Source organism: Antechinus flavipes, chromosome 4 (assembly GCF_016432865.1).
Source record: "Antechinus flavipes isolate AdamAnt ecotype Samford, QLD, Australia chromosome 4, AdamAnt_v2, whole genome shotgun sequence".
Lineage (NCBI taxonomy): Eukaryota > Metazoa > Chordata > Mammalia > Dasyuromorphia > Dasyuridae > Antechinus > Antechinus flavipes.
Genome location: NC_067401.1, coordinates 470,414,242 through 470,434,027, shown reverse-complemented (window position 1 = coordinate 470,434,027; position 19,786 = coordinate 470,414,242). Strand labels below are relative to the sequence as shown.

The 19,786-nt window shown below is 50.1% G+C and overlaps 1 protein-coding gene across 1 annotated transcript in view; it reads right to left on the bottom strand.

Moving 5' to 3' along the window:
* Positions 1-11,176: 11,176 nt before the first annotated feature.
* Positions 11,177-19,786, bottom strand: part of PLPP3 (phospholipid phosphatase 3) — a 66,380-nt gene continuing 57,770 nt past the window's right edge. Inside the window, exon 6 of the mRNA XM_051999598.1 lies at positions 11,177-13,075. Coding sequence (XP_051855558.1) covers positions 12,950-13,075 — 126 coding nt within the window. The 3' untranslated portion in view covers positions 11,177-12,949. The remainder of the gene's footprint in view (positions 13,076-19,786) is intronic.

The following is a 19,786-nucleotide window of genomic DNA, read 5'->3' as shown; positions in this document are numbered from 1 at the left end:
AGGTGGAGAGGTCTTCCTTGGGGTTGTTAAGGGACTTCTTGGGGTCCCTTTGATGGTTGTATTGTCCAAGGTGAGTTGAGATGGTTTCGGTCCTTGTGCTTATAGGACATCTGGGGTCCCCTTGATAATTATGCTGCCCATCGTGAGTTGAGATAGTTTCGATTCTCGTACTTATGGCCCCACTGCCTCACATGGGGAGTAGGGGCTTAATAAATGAGGACATGGCTCTGAACCTCGGTCCTGTGGCTCGCCGACCTGTGTCATTGGCCAAGTGGCTAACTTCCTCCATTTTATAACACAGAGCTTGGCTAGAAGACTCCTTCTGCCTCAAAATCTGAGCACAATCTCTGGCAGGTCTTCAAAAATTGGGAAGGGCTTCCCTCTCACACTTTCCATTTTGCAGTAGATTATTGGGAACCTTGGGGCAAAAGGTGAGTTTGAGGGCTCTTGGGATTCCCAACTGAGAGGGGGGATGGACAGACTGAGCATGTTCCTTATCCAAGTACTTACAGTCTTCCTGATGGAGTGGAAGCTCCTTGAGGGCAGGATCTTTGTGATCTTAGGCGTTGGTTCGTCACATCTCAGACTTAAAGATGAAAGAGACTTTAATGGTCCTTTACCTCAAACTGGGAGAGTTTGTAACAAGTGTTATTGGGAGTTTCCGTTGCCATTTCCATTGGGCAGCTAGAGGGCACAGAGTGCCAGACATGGAGTCATCTTCTTGAATTCAAACCCGGTGTCAGACACTTACTAGTTGTGTGATTCTGGGCAAGTCATCTAAACCCTGTTTGCCTCAATTTCCCCATCTGTCAAGTGAGTTGGAGAAGGAAATGGCAAGGTACTCCCCCCCCCCCCGCCCCCGCCAAGGGATCATGAAAAGTCAGACAGGACTTAACAACAAAAGAGCAGCAGGAAGGGGGAAAGGGCAGGAGGAGCAGAGCCGGGGCCTTCTGGGTTGCCCAAAGATCAAAGGCGAGAGTGCTCCCATAAGGAGCACTCTCCAGGAGCAGAAGCAGAGCATGGAAGACCGAATGCTAATGCACAGCTGTGCCAGTCTCAGGTCCTGGGGCCGAGATCTACACGTGCATTTCTCCTCTGTTTCAAATCAAATAAATAATTTTCCACTGCTGAGAGAGAATTCAAGAAAGGAAGATTTTATCTGGCTCCTTCATACAATTGAGCTGTGACCTGTTGGGCTCTGCTCACAGGAAGGGCCATTTCAGCCAGAGAGGAGCACAATGGGACTCACAGAGCATGAATAATTTGTTAAATAACTTTTTCTTCTCTTTGGAAACTTTCTCAGTTTCCTCTTCTGAAAAAGGGGCAATGGATTAGGCGATCTCTGGTTCTCACATTCTGGATCCCAAATCCATCTACCTTTAATTACCACTCAATGTTCCATCTTTCTAAGGTTCAAACACATTTAATTCACACACCGTGTTCTACAGTTCCCAACTCTTAAGATAGCTTTCAGATTTACCATTCTAGTTCTTCTCCTAGGACCCTTGCAGGGCTGACACCTTATGTCCTAACATTCTCTATCTGAGGTCCCTTCAGAAGGTCAATGTTCTTATTTCTTATGGTATATCCTCGGGCTTTTCCCAGCTCCACCGACCTGAATCTGGGAGTCTAACCCACTCTTTCCTGAGAAAGCTGCTAAGAAATTCAGCTCGGGCCTCCCTCTCCCTGGCCCCAAACAAACCACCAGCAGAAAGTGTTAATGTTTAACAGTCCCATCCTCCTAGCATTCAAAGCAGGAGGATGAAACGACTGGGGTGTTCTCTCATTGGCCCAGCTCCCAGAGACCCTTGGGAAACACCCTTCTCAACTCAAGGCGACCTTCCCCCTCAGCCCTCCCCCCCATCTCTCTGTCTCTGTCTCTAGGTCTCTGTCTTTGTCTCTTTGTCTCTGTCTCTGTCCCTCTCTCTATGAGTCTCTTAATGTCTCTCTTCATTTCTTTCTGTCTCTGTCTCTCTGTCTCCTCTCTCTCTTTCTGAGTCTCTTTATGTCTTTCTCTTTTCATTTCTTTTTGTCTCTCTCTCTCTCTCTTTCTGAGTCTCTTTATGTCTCTCTTCATTTCTTTCTCTGTCTCTCTCTTTCTCTCTGTGTGTCTCTCTTTGCCTTTCTCTCTCTTTCTGAGTCTCTTTATGTCTTTCTTCATTTCTCTCTGTCTGTTTGTCTGTCTCTCTTTCTGAGTCTCTTTATGTCTCTCTTCATTTCTTTCTCTGTCTCTCTCTTTCTCTGTGTGTGTCTCTTTGCCTCTCTCTCTTTCTGAATCTCTTTGTCTCTCTTTTCATTTCTTTTTCTGTCTCTGTCCCTTCATTTCTGCAGCTTCCTCCATCTTTCTCCCTCCTGATGCTCTCACCATCCCCTCCCCTCTTCCTTTTGAGAAAGCAGTCTGCCTCTGCGCGCCCCAGACGCTCTCACGGGCCAGTGCTCGGCTACAACAGTGGATTAAAGTGGAGGCAAGAAAGGGGGAGAGAAAAGGGAGCTGCCGGGAGGATGGCTGCAGAAACCCGGAGGTTTCTGTCGAGGGCAGCCGAGGCTGGGGGAGCCCATTTGCATTTGGGGCCGGGCCTGGCACTGGGCCCGATTCCCGGGACTTCAAAGGTTCCCGCCCCGGGCAGCTGAATTATTTTTCAAAACAAAAGGGTCAGAGGGAGGGGATCAGGGACTGAAAGTTATTCTTCTTCTTATTATTACTACAACTTTCCACCTGGCCAGAAACACATTAGAGGGAGGCTGTGGGAGGGTTTCCCTAATGGCCCCAGAGTTGCCTTTCCGTTGTTGGATTTTGTTTTAGCCAAAGGGAAATTGCGGCCCCCCGGCCCTAGGCTGGCCCACGAGGAGCTCCAGCAGTGGGGAAGGGACTTCCCTGAGAGACTTTCCTCCTGAAGGCTCCTCCGGCCGGGTCTCCACCATCTGACCTGGGCTCCAAGAGCCTGGCTCCAGCTACAAGAAAGTCCCTTTCCCTAGACTGTGACCTTCAGGAGGAAGGAGATGGGGGGCCTCCAGTCCCCTGACTCACCCTTGTAGCTGGGCCAATAGGCCATTTGTGCACAGTCCAACAGGAGCCAATGCTGCCTCATAAAGATCACAGAACTATGGTCCATCTGAGCTGGAAGGACAGAGATCTGGGACAGTCCAGAATGAAGAAGGAGAAAAACTCCTAATGGTGGTCGAGGAGACAGAGAACATGGAATCAATGAAGGGGATCCTAGAAGACGGTTTGTAGGAGCGGGGAACCCACAAAGTAGAGCACAGAATAAGAATAAGAGCATATCATATAAAAATAAAATAAGAGCTAAAAAAGAAATAAAAATGATCAAATAAATTATAAAAATGAAATAAGAGCTAAAAAAAGAAATGAAAATGATCAAATAAATAATAAAAATAAAATAAGAGCTAAAAAGAAATAAAAATGATCAAATAAATAATAAAAATGAAATAAGAGCTAAAAAAAGAAATGAAAATGATAAAATAAATAATAAAAATAAAATAAGAGCTAAGAAAGAACCTTGGAATAGAGAAAGTTAGAACATGTTTCAATGGAAGTGAATGTAGAAGGTTAGAATAGGGGATGTCAGGGCTGGAAGGGCCTGAGAACACAATGTCAGGACTAGCATGGATCTTAAAACAGGGGATGTCAGGAGGAGGGAAAGAAAAAATTAGAACATATTATGGTAGACCTGAGCATAGAACATTTAAAATAAAACCAAAAAGAACCCCTTAAAAATAGAGAGTAAGGGCTGAAAGAACCTTCAGGGAGAAAGCTCCAAAGCAGTGTTATGACTGTCTGGGGCCACACAGATTGGATCACAGGATCAAGGATCTTTGGAGGGAACCTCAGAAACCGTCTAGTCCAACTCTCCCATTTTACAAATAAGGAAATTGAGTCCAGAGGTGAAGTGCTTGGCCAAAGATCATCAGGAATTGGCTCTGACTATAAAACCAGGGATTTTTCTACTTACATTTTGACCTCATTTTATAGAGGAAAAAAAATTGAGGGCTACAGGGTCATGAATAGAATGAGAGAGTTTGGTGGATCCATTAATCTCAACTCCTGGCCCAATAAATGAATGAATCACCTTTCCAATGTTCCAGAAAGTTGCAGACACTGAAGTTCTCTTTGAGGATCTCTAGTAAGGGAAAGCTCATTATTGAACCTTTCAGTCCATTTTATTGTTCACCTCACTCCACCCCGACTGGACTCAGAATCTAACTTCCCCTAATTTTCAGCTTCTGGGCTTTGTTCTGCCCCCCCGGGACCACACAATATGAGAGCTCTCTAAAAGAAGATCCCAACTCCTCTAAAGTGCTGTCTAATGGGAATGGGAAATCAGGATCATTATCTGGCTATGTCTGAAGAACTGTCCTGTGGTAGACAAGCTGCTGGCCAGTGACTGAAGAAGGCAGCAGGTGGACAAGAAAGAAAAGGTTCAGGTGAGAGAGAGAGAGAGAGAGAAGGAGAGGAGAGAGACAGAGAGAGAGACAGAGAGAGAGAGAGAGAGGAGAGGAGAGAGACAGAGAGAGAGACAGAGAGAGAGAGAGAGAGAGACAGAGAAGAGGAGAACAGAGGAAAGGGGGGGAGGGAGGAAAGAAGGGGAGAGAAATGGATAAATAGATGGAGGAATATATAGGTAGACAGACAGACAGATGGACAGATAGATGGCTGGATAGACAGATGGGTGGATGGATAGATGGGTATATATAGATAGACAGACAGATGGTTCTGAAAATACCTGTTTTACAGGTAGGTTGAGTTACTTGACCAAGTTCTAAGTTCAACTCCCAAGGCTGTAAGAAAGGGATGGAATGTCCATTCCAATAGAAATTGCTTGAGGGCAGACTCTGTTTAAATTTTATATTTGTATCCTTAGCATCTAGCACAGTTCTTGGCACTTAGGGAGCCCTTAATAAATGCTTAGTTATTGAGTCTAAAAAATAGTTTTGGAATATTTTGTTTTTACATCATTTTTATTTCCAAATCAACTCCTTTTTTTTTTTTTTTTTTTTTTTTTTTGGTCCCCAGAGAGCTATATTTATAACAAGGAAAAGAGAGAGGGGAAAAAAAATTCATGAAAAACCAACCCATTCATTGACCACGCCCGACAATTCACCCAGGGTTGGCAATGGACTGCCACTCTCGTGCTAAAGCAAAGCAGATTGTGCCCTGTGATCCAGGGGAAGCAGAAGACTTCTTTTGCCCCAGCTTAAAGAAGTGACCTCAGATAGTACTTGGACAGCTACAAGAGCCCTAGGGGGAATGGAGAAGCCCTTTCTTTTATCTACACTTTGAGTGTTTGTGAGAAGTTAAATAATTTGCCTAAAACCACAGTTAGGAATTGCTGAAATCTCCTCACTGAATCATAGATTTAGAGATAGAAGGTGCTTTCAAGGCCATGTAGCTTTTACATTTTACTAAACTGAGGGGGCATTACTAATACTAGATAACATTCATATAATTTTTTATCATTTGCATGGTAAGTTGCAAATATTATTGTACTTAATTCTCAAAAAAGCCCGGAGAAATTGTGGCTCTTATAATCCCCTTTTTACAGATGAGGAAACTGAGGTAGATATTATATATATTATATATGTATGTGTGTATAGCCATTTTGCAGATAAGGAAACTGAGGTAGATATTATATATATATATAACCTGATTAGAGGCACAGAGACATTAAGTATCGGGAGCGAGATTTAGACATAGGTCTCCGTAGCCTGTGAGATAATAGTGCTAGTAAGTGGAGTCAGAATTTGAATCCAGGTCTTGCAGATCCCAGACTCTTTCCAATTCTGTGTCTCAATTCCAGCCTCATTTCTCAACGGAGACTTCTCGGACTCCAGGAAGCTCTTTCTTAGGAAAACCTCATCATCCTTCAAGACTCCACCAATCTTGCATCTCTTCATCACCCTCTGTCCCTCTGAGGGGAGGGCGGAGCTATGAACTCCCAAACCTGCAGATAAGGAGGGAGCTCGGCTCTGAAACCATCTTGGGTACCTCCTTACCTCCTTCACACTGCACAGCTCCCTTTTGGGTGTTGTCTCCCCCTTCAGAGTGTATCTTTGAGGACAGTCTCATTTTTAAGAATTTTATTTGTATCCCCAGAGATGAGCCCCCAGCTGGCACATAATCAATATTTTGACTATTTTTGCCTATTGACCATTGACCTTTCCCTTCCATCCGGACTGAGATTTTCACTCATTTGTTTGACAAATGAGAAGGGAGATTGAAAATGTTTGGATTTGGCTCCAAAAAACCTTCATTCACCTTCAAGTTCTGTCATTTCATGGGGCTCTAGCTGTAAAACTGGGGCTGCAATTGGTAACCATGAAGGTCCCTAAATCTGTGAACTTGCTCTTGAAAACTTCGGCCAGATGAGATCGATCCAAGCCCTAATTGTTTAGTCCCATGTCTAAGTTGGGAATTCCGAGCTGGGACTAGAATCCCAGTTCCCTGATTCATTGCCACCCACCCTCCTAATCCTGTGACATGCTACTTGTAATCCCATTACTCTGTCAACTTCCTCTGCTTCTCCTCCCCTCTCCCCATGACTACATGACCCCCAGCCTGAGTCGGGCTTCTGTCCCCGGAGCTGGGACGGGGACGCTCCCTCCCTAATGGGTCCTGCTGAAATCTCTGTCCTGGCTTCGGAGATCAGTGAGTCAATCAAACAGGAAAAGGGAACTGAGGAAACAGAAAAGGGAAAGTTTTGTTTGCCCACAAATGCCACTGAAATGAGGAGAAAGGAAGTGCTGAAATAGAAGGCCATGAATCAGAGGATCTCTCAAGGAGAAATCTGCTAGTCTGGGACCCGAACCAGCTGTTTCCTCTATTCTACCCCCAGTGTTTCCCCCATGTCTCTTACGTCCTCAACAAATAAGTCATCCTCCGGCGGCTTCATGAGAACCTCCAGCCACAGGGAGCTCACTACTTACCCTGGGCGCCCTTTGCATACAGAGACAGCTTTGATTTGTACAGAATCCCAGAATTTCAGAGGTGGAAGTAAATTCAGTCATCATCTAGTCTGCTACTTTTTTATTTTTGAAAAACAACAACAACAACCTCCACCAAAAAACAACCCCCATGAGAATATATTCAGTAATTGGTCATTTTGTCTTTGCTGGTAATGTTAACTAACAAAGAAGGAGAATTCATTGTCTCTTGAAGCACCGAATCCCATTTTGGAATTTTCTCCTTTATGAAGAATAAATCAAGCCAGATTATCCTGAGAACATTTGGAGTTGAAAATGCAAAGCCAACATCTTCCTTCCTTCCTTCTTTCTTTTCTTCCTTCCTCTCTCCCTTCCTCCTTCCTTTCTTTCTTTCTTCCTTTTCTTTCCTTCCTTCATCTCTTCCTTCCTTCCTCCCTCCTTTCTCTTTCTTTCTTTCTTTCTTCCTTCCTTCCTTCCTTCCTTCCTTCCTTCCTTCCTTCCTTCCTTCCTTCCTTCCTTCCTTCTTCTTCCTTTCTTCCTCCCTCCCTCCCTCCCTTCCTCCTTCCTTCTTTCCTTCCTTCCTCCCTCCCTCCCTCCTTTCTCTTTCTTTCTTTCTTCCTTTTCTTTTTTCTTTCCTTCCTTCATCTTTTCCTGTAGTTTTCTTTTTCTTCTTTAAAATATATAATAATAATAGTTCTCTCTGGGAGAAAGCAGGTTTCTCGGGAAGGTTTTCTGGAGGCAGCCTTAGTTTCAGTTCAGATCAATAATTACCCCAAATGCAGCCAGCTGGTAAAAATACAAATGTTTATTTCTCCAAGTCTTGTCTCTTTCCTTGGGCCCGAATAGCTAGATTCTTAGAGGCCTATCTCTCTGCTTGGTTCCAAGAGCTCCCTCAGAATGTCTCTAAATTCAAAGGTTTTGTCCTTCAGCCTCTGCCTCTGCTTTCTTCAGCCTTCAATCCAGCTCCACTCTTCATGTAATTTCGCTGAAATCTGACCGAGAGCCTCTATCTGTTTCTTTTATACGAGAGACAGGAATTGTGGGATATGGGAGAGAGGAATTGTGGAATACAAGAGAGAGGGATTATGGGTTTTCTTCCATAGTGCTCTCTGGCCCTAAGAGCTTCAAGGGAGGTGTGAATTCACAAAGTTACACAGTTTACTTTGTGAATCTCCCATACTTGTGAACTCCAATGAGTAAAGGTGTGACACAAGCATTGTATCAATTAGTTCTACTTAGTACCTTGTTTCAGGTTCTGGCCCAAAGCACCTTTTTGTAAGATCAGATCAATAATCTATCAACTCTAATGAGTTAGCAGTTTGTAAAGATTCCAACATCTTCCTTCCTTCCTTTCTTCCTCCCTCCCTCCCTCCCTTCCTCCGTTCTTTCTTTCTTCCTTTTCGTTTTCTTTCCTTCCTTCATCTCTTTCTTCCTTCCTTTCTCCCTCCCTCCTTTCTCTTTCTTTTTTCCTTTTCTTTTTTCTTTCCTTCCTTCCTTCTTCCCTCCCTCCCTCTCTCTGTCTCTCTCTGTCTCTCTCTCTCTCTTAGCTTTTTATTTTTCCAAATCACACAAAGACAGTTTTCAGCATTCACCCTTGCAAAACCTTGTGTACCAAATTTTTTTCCTCCCTTCCCACTTCCCCCTTCCCAAGATAGCGAGTAATTCGATACAGGTTAAATACGTACAATTCTTCTAAACATTTCCCCATTTATCTTAAGGCCAACAACTTTCACACTTTATGGGGACTGAGTCTGGACTGTTCCACGGACAAGACTCTTGGGGACATTTTTTGGAACAGACTCGCTCCGACCTCCCTGGCCTCCTTCAAATTCAAATTCTCTCTTTGCAATCCCTCTTCACACCAGTGCTTCTCTTTTAGTCTTTGTCAGTATAATTTGCTTGTGTATATGTGGGTACTTGGGGTTCCGCGAGTGCAGGGACTGTTTTGCCTTTTTGTAACCCATCACTCAGCACAGCGCCCAACGCTCCAGTGAATGCCATTATCACCATCTTATGGGTAAATAAACTGAGGCAGGTGGGGTAAGGTCTTGTCCCAGAATCAGACAGCACTGAGTGTCTGAGTCCAGGTTTGAACCGGTCGCCCCGATTCCTTTCCCGACGCCCTACCCCCTGCACCCTCCTCCGCCGATTTTATTGGTTCTAGACACCGACTCCCTGAGGAGCTGGAACTTCACTAACTTGAATTTCACCCCCAGTGAGCGACTGTTAGCCCGGCCACGGCCGCCCTCCCAGTGTGACTGGCGCACACATCCCCGTGTTTACCATGTGGGACTCACCAAGATGCTGGAGCTGTGATTTCTAGAGTCCAGAAGGACTGCGATTTCTAGAATCCCAGTGTCTCAAGGAAGTTCTTGTCCCGGGCCCGGGCTCACCAACTTTGTTTCTTCACGGTCCGTGATGGGCTACAGCCGCTGGCCCGCCAACCGGGAATCCTGTTCTTGGGATTCTGAGGATGCCGGTTCGGACCGGAACAGACCTTAGCGGCCGTCGAAGATAACTCGGCTTCATCTTATGGAGAGAGAACACAGAGCTCAGGGGTCTGGCCGAGGCAGCCCAGAAGCGTCACATCCAAGCCCTCCCGTCCTCTGCCCCTCGGCCAGACCAGCCTCGCGGACTGAAGCTTCCTCTCATCCTCAGTGAAAGCAGATCCTCCTCATTGTGAGGTCTCTGGGGAGGCAGCCATCCCAAAGAAGGGACTGCCCGGTGATTGAAGCACTGGGACCAGAACCATGGAGACTTCTCTCCCTGAACTCAAATTCAGCCTGTGACCCTGGGGAGATTTCACCCCGTCTGCCTCAGTTTCCCCATATGTAAAATGCACTGGAGAAGGGAATGAGCGACCGCTCCAGTGTCCCTGCTAAGAAAACCCCAAATGGGGTCAGAGTCAGACACAACCGAGAAATGGCCGAATAAGGGGATGGAGTGATTGGAGCCAAGATGGGCTCCAGGTTCCTGGAAGGGGACAGGCTTTCCCCCAGGCTTCATCCTCATTCTGCCTGGCTTTATTCCAGGTGCAGCTCAAGGACCCTTCTTGGAGGTCTCCTCCTCCTCTGGACTGCTCTGCCCTGGCACAGCCGGGCCCTGGGCAGGCCCCGGGCACTCGGCACAGTCGGCGTGGAATAGAGGCTGAGTCAGGGAAGGGACCCGCGGCCCTGGAGACGCCCGGGAAGGAGCTCGGGAGAGGGGCTGGCTCACACATGACTCAGAGGGGGTGGGGAGATTGCACAAGGCCCGGGAACAACGACCTTTCCTTCCTCTGACCCCCAGGCAGGACCCGGTGTCACAGCCTGGGTTCATTCATCTTCTCTTTTGCAATGAAGGGCTTTTCCCAAAGCTGGAACTAGGCACAGGCAAGGTAGCTGAGATGTGTGAGACAGAGACAGAGCCACAGAGGGAGACAGAGACAGAGCAAGAGACACACAGAGAGGGAAAGAGACAGAGAGAGACAGAAAGATAGACAGACACAGAACACAGAGAGGCAGAGGGAGACAGAGACAAAGAGACAGAGAAACAGAGCAAGAGACACAAAGAGTGGGAAAGAGACACATATATAGAGACAAAGACAGAGACAGAGACAAAAGACAGAAAGAGATGGAGACAGACAGAGACAGAGCCACAGAGAGAGACAGAAAGACACAGAACAGAGAGAGAAACAGAGAGACAGAGAGAGAGACAGACAGAGAGAGAATTGAAAGAAGTAGAGACAGAGACGGAGACAGAGAGAGACACACACAGAGCAGGAGAGAGAGACAGAGGGGAAAAGACAGAGACACAGAGAGAATTGAAAGAAGTAGAGACAAAGACAGAAAGAAATGAAAAGAGAAAATGAAACAGAGAGAGAGAAGCCAGAGGAATTTACTGTATAGGGGAGGGACGGGATCAGATCTGCCCTTTAGAAAGAGTGCCGGGACAGGTGAGTTGCTGACGCGGTGGAGGGAGGAGTCCAATAGTCCAGGAGGGAGGTCCCTGTCCTTCGCCAGCAGAGGAGAAGTGGGCAAACGTAAGGGAAAAGAGTAAAAAAAGATTTTAAAAAAAGGGAAAAGTAAGGGAAACAGAGAGAGGTACAGAGAATGTGACAACCGACTGGATTTGGGGGTGAGAGAGCAGAGTGCAGGACAGGGGTAAGTTTCTCATCCAAGGGCCCCAAATTCTAGAGCTCAGAAGCCCCAGGAATCCCCCAGGCCTGAGATCCAAGGAATGCAGAAGAGCCACGATGTAATTAGTCATGTTATGAGCTTTTATTTCCAAAAGCACATTTATACAGCCATTGTTCTGCGAATACAAACTTTTGTGTTCTCGTATTCTACAAAAGTCTCTGAATAATTTTTTTCTTTACAAACATCGACATTATAAAAATACAGACAATTTCGCTCTTTTTTTATACAACCATCTCTAGCTGTCGCTATCTTTTCTTCATTTTCTGACAACTCCTACAGAGCTACGAATGTTTTAGTTGACTAGATGAAAAAAAAAAAAAAAGTAACTCGATGCTTTTTCAAGCAGCATGATGTAAATAACACAGGTCAAGACACTGTTTATAATCATAGTGGATATATCTAAAACTGTTTCAGAAATAATATTTTACATAGTTAATTTTTAATGTTTTATACATTATTTATATAATATTTATATATAAAAATCATAGCTTGCTATAGTTGAAATGGCAGGACGGATTCTTGAATGTGCCGATGGCCAATCTGTTTGGTTTTCCACGGCCCTTTAGGTTAAGCCCTTTACAAGGTCTTCACCCAAGAGCCAGAGAGCGGGGCTCGGGGAGGATTCTTCAATCCCCTTTTTCCTTCCCTGGGAAAGCCAAGTCATTGGATCGCTACCTACTGCCTCTAAGAAGACCTAACTCGTCGGGCTTTCCGAGTAGAGGATGAGGAAATGAAAGAGGGGCTCTGGCGGGCGGGGGCTCTGCCCTGCAGAGCGTGCCGCCGCCGCCGGACCCTCGGCTCCCGGGACTCCATCCCAAATCCACAGTGCTTTACACATCGCAAGAAGATTGCCTACGAGGGCCCGAAAGGGACACCCTTGGAGGATGCGGGACAACCTGTTGCCCTCGGCCAGGCGCTCTCTCTGTCCCGGCCCCCTCCCCACCCGCCCCCGTCCCGTTGTACTTTTTTAAGAGAAGGCTGACCTCCTTCAGGGCAGAATCCAGCCCTAACCCTGGACTTGTCTAAGATTATGTGGCTCATGGGGAAATGATAAAATGCATTTATTTTAATTCTTTTTTTTTTTTTTGGGAGGGGAGGAAGAAGGATGGGGAACAAACGCCTCACTTCATCTAAAACGCACCTGACTTAGCCAAATGCAAGTGCAGATCGGCCTCGGGGTCACTGCCTGACCGCTACGAGGCGTTCAAAGGGAAGGGGTGACACCGGGAGGAGGCCCCCCCGTGGTAGGGTCACCCTTGTGCTGTCGGTCAAAGACCACAAAGCATGCTAGTGGCTAAAAGCGAGCGAGCTCCGGTCACCGGCGGGACGAGGAGGGTAAAGTGGTGAGTGGGGGACGAGCCCCTCCCGGGCGGCCGGAGCAGCCGCGCTTGGACATTCTGACAGGGGGCTTGGGACACCGCCAGAGTCAGTCGGGAACCGGGTGCCCAGGCCGGGAAGCCGCCGCCCGCAGGCCTCAGTTCAGTGCTGTCGTTGCCTCCGGGGGGCTACAATCGGAAGTGGCTTGTGGGAGGAGCGCGGACGGGGCCCCCCGGACGCAGCCGCGTGCTCCCCGTGAACAGGCCGGCGTTCACTACAACATGAACACGTGGGACGAGTCCGTCGGCACTGGAAAAGTGTGTCCGTTTTCACCGATGTCTCCATCTGGCTGAACCACAAACAATTTCACAAGGCCACGGAATAAGGTTTTTTAAAAAAAGATCGGGCAAAAAGCAGTTTTCCCCTACATTCTACTGTCTGATGAGATTTGGGAGCAGCAGCAGCAGTGGGTGCTGTCGGCAGTCAGTTTGCGAACCTCTTGGGCAGCCAGCGGCCTACACCATATTGTGGTGATTGTTCCTGTCTATGATGTCCACGGGGGAGAGGATGTCCTTGCGGATGGGAGGGGGGGGCAGCGAGATGGCCGTCTTGCTCTTGAAGAGATCGGAGACGAAGAAGACCTGGAAGGAAGCCGAGAGGAAACGTCAGGACACAAAATCCCGCCTGGGAGCCGGTCCCCTGGGCAACAAGGGCATCAGTCCCCCCCAAGCCCCAGTGCCTGGTTCTCGTCGACGCTTATCGGGCGGAAGTGAACCTGTCGCCCTTCTCCCCAGCTCCACCCCCTCTCTGCCCTGTGGTCAAGCAGACCTTGCTGTCTCATCTCCACGATGGCCGAGACCCAGAAGGGAAGGGAGCGGGCCCCAATCACACAATGCATCCTGGGGCATAAATGCTCAGGCTGTGGTTATAGATCACGGACCCAAGCAAGAAGGGGCTGCCGGGGCCAAACGAGTCCGAGTCCCACTTCCCAGGCAACAAGACTGAGGAACAGGGAGAGAGCCACAGGCAGAAGCAACAGAAGGAGCTGAGGCGGGCTTCAAACCCAGGACCCCAATATTAGTCCACTGCCCTTTCTATCACCCCATGATTCCTTCTAGAAATTTAATTTATTATTTTAGTTTAGTTTAGATTATAATTTTGAAGAAGTCAACTTTGAAAAAATGAAGGCTCCAACTTGCCTCTTAAGTCTCCCTGTATTCAGACCTTAGTACATCCATCCTGCACATTTATAATTCTGTTTCTCTCTTTCCTTTCTCCTTCCCTTTCCCTCCCTCTATTCTTCCCTTTCTTCTCTCCTGTCTCTCTCCTTCCTTCCCTCCCTCTCTTTCCCTCTTATCCCCCCTTCCTCCTCTTTGTCTTTTCCCCTTTCTTCTCTGTCTCTCTCCTTCCCTCCCTCTCTCTCTCTCCCTCTATCCTCCCCTTTCTCCTGTCTCTCTCCCCCTTTCTCGCCCCGCTCCCTCTCTCGGGCTGGCTTGAGGTTACATAAACACTTTGAGGATTCATGAAACACAATCTTGGAAGGGCTTAAACACTCTGTTAAAGAGGCTTAGGGCTTGTGCTTGAATGGGGAGTGGGGGCCGGGGGAAGACACAAAAAAGGCAATGAAAATAAGAACTTCGCCACTTGGCTGGGAGCCACTTCCTGGAGAAGGCGCTCTCCACCCATAAAGAAAACTTGAAGGCGTCAGGAATGTCCCACAAAAACGAAGGAGCTCCAACTGCTCTGTTAGAACATTCCCATCGGGCAGATCCTCTTGGATCTAGAAATGGGGGATGAGCCAAATGATCAGGATGCATGTTCTAGATTCTCGGACTCCTCCCGGCTCCAGCATTTGGGGTTCTCTGTGCTAATACTATTTGGACTAAGGTCCTTTCTGGTTTCAATATTTTATGAACTAGGACAATTAAAAACAATAAAAACATGTTTTAGATCATTATTTAAAAAAAAACAATCTGGGTGAAAGAGAGCCCAAGTGACTGGGTTTCAAGCAGAACTCTTCGTGGACTCCGTGCCCTTTCCATCAGAGACAGAGTGAGGAAACCTGGAGCTCGGCCTGGGTCGTGGGCCGTGTTCTTCGGGCACCGTGGGGCCCCTCGGGATTTGTCAGACCTGCCCTGGCCCCTTCAGCCCACGATGGATCCCCTTGCTGTAGGAGGCCCATCCCGCCATATTGATTTTTACCGCACAATCTAAGGTTTGTGCGTCCCTAATTGTCCCGCCTTCCTTTCTGCCTTTCTTAGTGCCTCTGGCCCTTAGCAAGAGCTGACTAAGTGATGTTTTAAGATGCTCTGGAAACCTACGTATCAGAATCCCAGAATTTCAGAGCCTTTGAGCCCAAATCTTGCCAAGAAAACGGGAGGCCCAGAGGTGGGAAATAACCTTCCCAAGATCCCAGTGTCAAGGCCGAGACCTGACCCCAAGATCTTCGTGGCTAACGCTCCGGCTGCTCACTGGACGGCCCAGCCCCGGGAGACCAGTGAGGGCGTCTGGGCCACTGCTTTCCTGAGTCACGGCAGAAGAAAGTTCTTTGTGCAGAGCGTGTCTGTGTGGATGGAAAGTCATTTGAGTCACTTCTCAAACAATGTGACACTTCCTGCAGCTGGATGACTAGACACAAAAACGGCCTCGTCAGTCTTTCAGGGGAAGGAGCTCCTCCTGGCTCAGTCACGGGCCCGCGCGGGCACGGGGCACGGGGCCAGCCTGGGAACAGACAGGTTGGGTAAGCGCGTGGGGGGCCCTGCTCTTCCCGCCGCGTGACACGTACACATGGGCCAGAACCAAAATCAGCCCCAGGCTGGGCCTTCGGGGGGGCCTGAAGTCTGGCTCAAAGGAAGCTGACTCAACCATCAATCAGCAAGCGCCCATTAAGCACCAGCACTGTGGTCAAGGATGGAGATACGAGACAGAAAAAAGAACAAAACAATAAAAAAGCCCACAGCCTCGCCCTCAAGTACGTCGCACTCCCCTGGCCAATTGGCCGACGAGCATTTATTGCTACGCTGGGGGGCCCTGCGCTGGTCTCGGGGAAAAGCACAAAATGGAAACCGTTCCTGCTCTCAGAGAGATGACTTCCTATTGGAGGACAACCCATACATACATAGAAATAGATAGGAAATATGAGCCAAGTGAGCACAAGATGATTTGTGATCAGAAAGGTTCTGGAAGCAAAGTCTCTGCCATTTTTTAATAAAAAACCCAGAATCCCTGCAAATTAGAGCCAGCAGAATTACTGGAAGGAATCGCTCAGAGCGGGGGCCAGGCATGGAGAGCACCTGCAGCAAGGGGTCGCCTAGCCTCGGCCCGAGTTCCGAGGAACTCGGAGTCTCGCGGCCCCTTAAACCCACCGGGCCGCGCTCTCATGGCAGCAATCTCTCCTCCCATCCAGAAGGACGTGCCTCTTTGTAACTTGAGGGTCAAAGGTCCTAACTTTGGAGATAAGAATTCATTATTTGATAAAAACTGCTGGGATAACTGGAAATTAATATGGCAGAAATTAAGCAAGGACCCACACTTAACACCGTATACCAAGATAAGATCAAAATGGGTCCATGATCTAGGCAGAAAGAACGAGATTATAAATAAATTAGAGGAACACAGGATAGTTTATCTCTCAGATCTGTGGAAGAGGAAGGAATTTGTGACCAAAGAAGAACTAGAGACCATTACTGATCACAAAATAGAAAATTTTGGTTATATCAAATCGAAAGGTTTTAGTACAAACAAAACGAATGCAGACAAGGATAGAAGGGAAGCAGCAACTTGAGGGTCCTGGGAATCCCAGGTGGAGGGGATCTCTGGCCAGCTCCAGTAATTTGTTCTTTACTATTGGGATAACGGTCATCAATGGAATTGGTTTCTGCTTGTTGGAGGGCACCTAAAAGCTTCAGAGTCCCTCCCTTTGGCTCACGACAAAGAACCAAGAACTTTAAAGGTATGAAGGAGATGTAGAACAGAGGAACACAGACTACAGAAACCCAAGGGCCCGTGGGAGCGCAGGAACGTGCCCCTCTCTGGCAGCTACAGAAACCCAAGGGCCCGTGGGGGCGCAGGGACGCGCCCCTCTCTGGCGGCTGCCGAGGCCCAAGGACCTCTTCTCAGAATGGGGCCCGTTACCAACGGGATTTGGAGGGAAACACTAAACTTCGGTTCAAGCTGCCTGGAAATGAAGGTCAAGCTGCTCATTTAACAGAGGAGGTCCGAAATGAGGCGATTCACTCAAACGGGACGGGTGCCCGTCTTTGCAGGGGTCAAACTTTGAAAGGGGGGATGCTTCATTTCCGGTCACTGACAGACTCCCGGCTTGGGGGCGGCCCGGCCCCAGCCCCAGCCCTCGCCGTCGGCCCCCGGGGACGGCGGCGCGAGGAATCCCAGCTCGTCTGGACGGGGGGCTCCCGACGGGATGGGCCGTTCGGCCGAGTCCAGGCTCTGGCCCGAGATATTTTATAAGTGAATGTATAAGTGTGCAGAACCGAGTGAATCAACAGGAAGCCTTTCTGAAGAGCCCATCTTGACTCGTCAACAAACATTTGGCTTCGGCTGCGGCTCCCCCGCCCAACTACAATACTCTATTGTCTGCATAATGACCTAAAAAGAAGTTTTCTCGAGGACCAGATCCGCCCCCAAATATGTTTCTGGATGTTCGTCTGGAAGCCGGCCACTGCCCGGGAAGCTGGCTCCCCATCTGGCCCTCGGCGTGGCAAGGGGACTCCACAGGCCGGCCTGCCGGCTTCCTCCGTGCAGCTGAAGGGGCCGATCGGTGACTCGCGCTGCTTTTTGACCTCAATAAAGGGGCTTCCTTCAGAAGCTTTGTAGAGCTGGGATTTGGCCAGTACGAGGCTTGGGCTCCCTGTTCTTCTGAAGCTTGGGAGGCTTAAGGGAAGCAGCAGGCGCAGCGCAGTCTGGGCTGGGCAAGCGAACAAGCCCGGATTCCTTTCTTTTGGAATCAGAATTTCCTCAAATGCAAAAGGAGACTGGACTGGCCCCTCCCAGCTCTGACCTCCTCTGTTCTAAAACCCCTCCCAGCTCTGACATCCCCTGTTCTAAGCCCCCTCCCAGCTCTGATACCCCCTGTTCTAAGCTCCCTCCTGGCCCCAACACCCCCTGTTCTAAGCCCCCTCCCAGCTCTGACAGTCCAGGAGTCTGATCCTATCTGTTTCTCACTTCTTTCCCATGGGCAGAAAGGCTCTCCCCAATATCCCAGGAAGGATCTGGAACAAAAGACTAAGCCCTAGAGCCAGAGAGCCACACGCACTGGTCAAGGGAAGAACCCATGAGTTTAATGGGCAGCTGCTTCCTATGTGATGGAGGGTCAGCCGGGGGCCCCGAGGAGCTCCCCACTTTCCCCAGCATTTACCAGCTGTTGGAGGGGTCGGGGAGGAGTCGGCCTGGCTCTGTGCTACCAGACAGGAAATGGGGCAGGGTCCGTCCCTTCATCTGGACCCGTGGCTGCTCTGGGAGAGGGGGGAAATTCCCTGTAAAGTGGGAGTGCGGGGAGAGGGGGGGGAGGAGGGAGGAGAAAAGGTGCACAAGTAAGCGGGTTCTGCCGTGTGGTCTCTGCCAGGGAGAGAGAAAAAGGGGGGAGACAGAGGCAGAGACGGAGATGGAGAGAATAGGGAGAGTGAAGGGAGACAGACCTGACTGGGCTGATGAGGAAATCAGGCCCCGCCCATGCTCACAGGTGGCCACTGTGTAGCCAGACCTGCAGAACAGGCCGGCAGCCTCCCGCTGGGGAAGGAGGGCGCCATTGTTGTCCCCCCAGGCTCCTGGGTCTGGTCCCACCCGCCTCGAGCCTGGGGAAGGCCCCGATCTGGGAGCAGAAGGTACGAGTCCAGGCGAGCTCTGACGGCCCCAGGCGGCTTCCTCGTCCCTGCTGCTCCCCGGCCGGGAGGACCGCTCTCTCTCCGGCGGGCAGAGCAGGGGGGCCTTGCCGTGGAGTCGGCCGTACTCGGATGCCTTGGACCCTCCGGACGCGGAGCCCCCACGGCTCTAACTATGCTGGCCGGTCTGGCCTCCCGAGGCCTCCCTCCCTCCAGTCCCCGTCCTGGGCCCTTTCTGGGCGGCCTGGGTCCCTCCCAGCCCCGGCATTCTCGGCCCCGGACCCTGCCCTGACAATCCCTCCCCTCAAAGACCAACGGCAGCCCAGAGGAGCCGGAGCTCACCACAAGGGAACAGCTGGCCCGAGCCCTGGGCCTCCCCCCTGTCCGGAGCCCTTGCCCACTGCCCTGGCCGTGGTCAGGGTTATTTTTTCCTTCTTACCAAGTCAAGTGCAGAGCAAGCCCCTGGGTCACGCTCCCATCCTGTGGGGCCGGCCCGAGCTGCACAGGATGGAAGGCCGGGCCCTCACTTCCCCTCTCGAAAATAAACCTCTGACCGAGTGGACGCGCGGGCCAAGCCCCCACCCCAGGACGGTAACAACAACAACAACGCTTTGACAGTGAGCAAACCCACCACCGCCGCGATTTCCCAAGAACCCGGAGGTGAGGGGACAGACCCCAGCCCCTGGCAGACGAGCAGGTGGCCGTGGGGGGTGGGGGGGGGAGTGAGCCCCGGGGCCAGTCGGGCACCCGGCCCCGGGCCCTCCCCTCGCCTGCCCCGTTTCCCCTCCTGTCGGACGGCAGGGCCATCCCTCCCGGCTCTCACAGCCGTCACAGGCATTAGCCAGGCGACCCCGTCGCTGGACTTATGGGCCTCAGTTTCCCTGTTGCTGGATTTAGGTTCCTCAGTTTCCCCATCTCCTGTACTTGTCCTCCTCAGCCCACATTATACTCAGAGCCACAGAGGTAAAAAGCCTCCTGGCTCTCAGACTCAATGGCCAACATTTTCTAACACCCAAGGGCTGGGGTGCTGACCAGGAAGGTTAGCGTCTTGTTGTTGTGGGGGACCCTGGGCGAGAAGGGAGCCTCCCACTACGCAAGGGATGGCCCGGGGCTGGGCCCGGGCTGGACGGAACCGAGCCCGGGAAGGGGAGATCGGGGAGGGTCACCGAGCTAAGGGCTGACGGAGGGCTTCGGCCCACGCCCTGGTTCCTGCCCGAGGACCCCAGGACTGGGCCTACCTGGGATAGAGCGGGGAAATCTCCTGGGATGCAGGTAGCAAAGGCCTTCCATGATCTGGGCTTCAGAGGGACAGGAGGGGCCATGAGAACGCCCTTCCTCGAGCTCGTCACTAATGAGCCCAAAGCCAGAAGTGGGGCGGTGGCCTTGGGCCAGGATGGGAGAGCGCGGCCTGCTGAGGTCAGGGACAACCTGGGTCTCCCCGAGTCAGGGAAAATGTTGGTCCGGCCCAGGAAAGCAGCGCCCCTCCCCCCGTCGGTAAGGGTGTCCTGTGGAAGA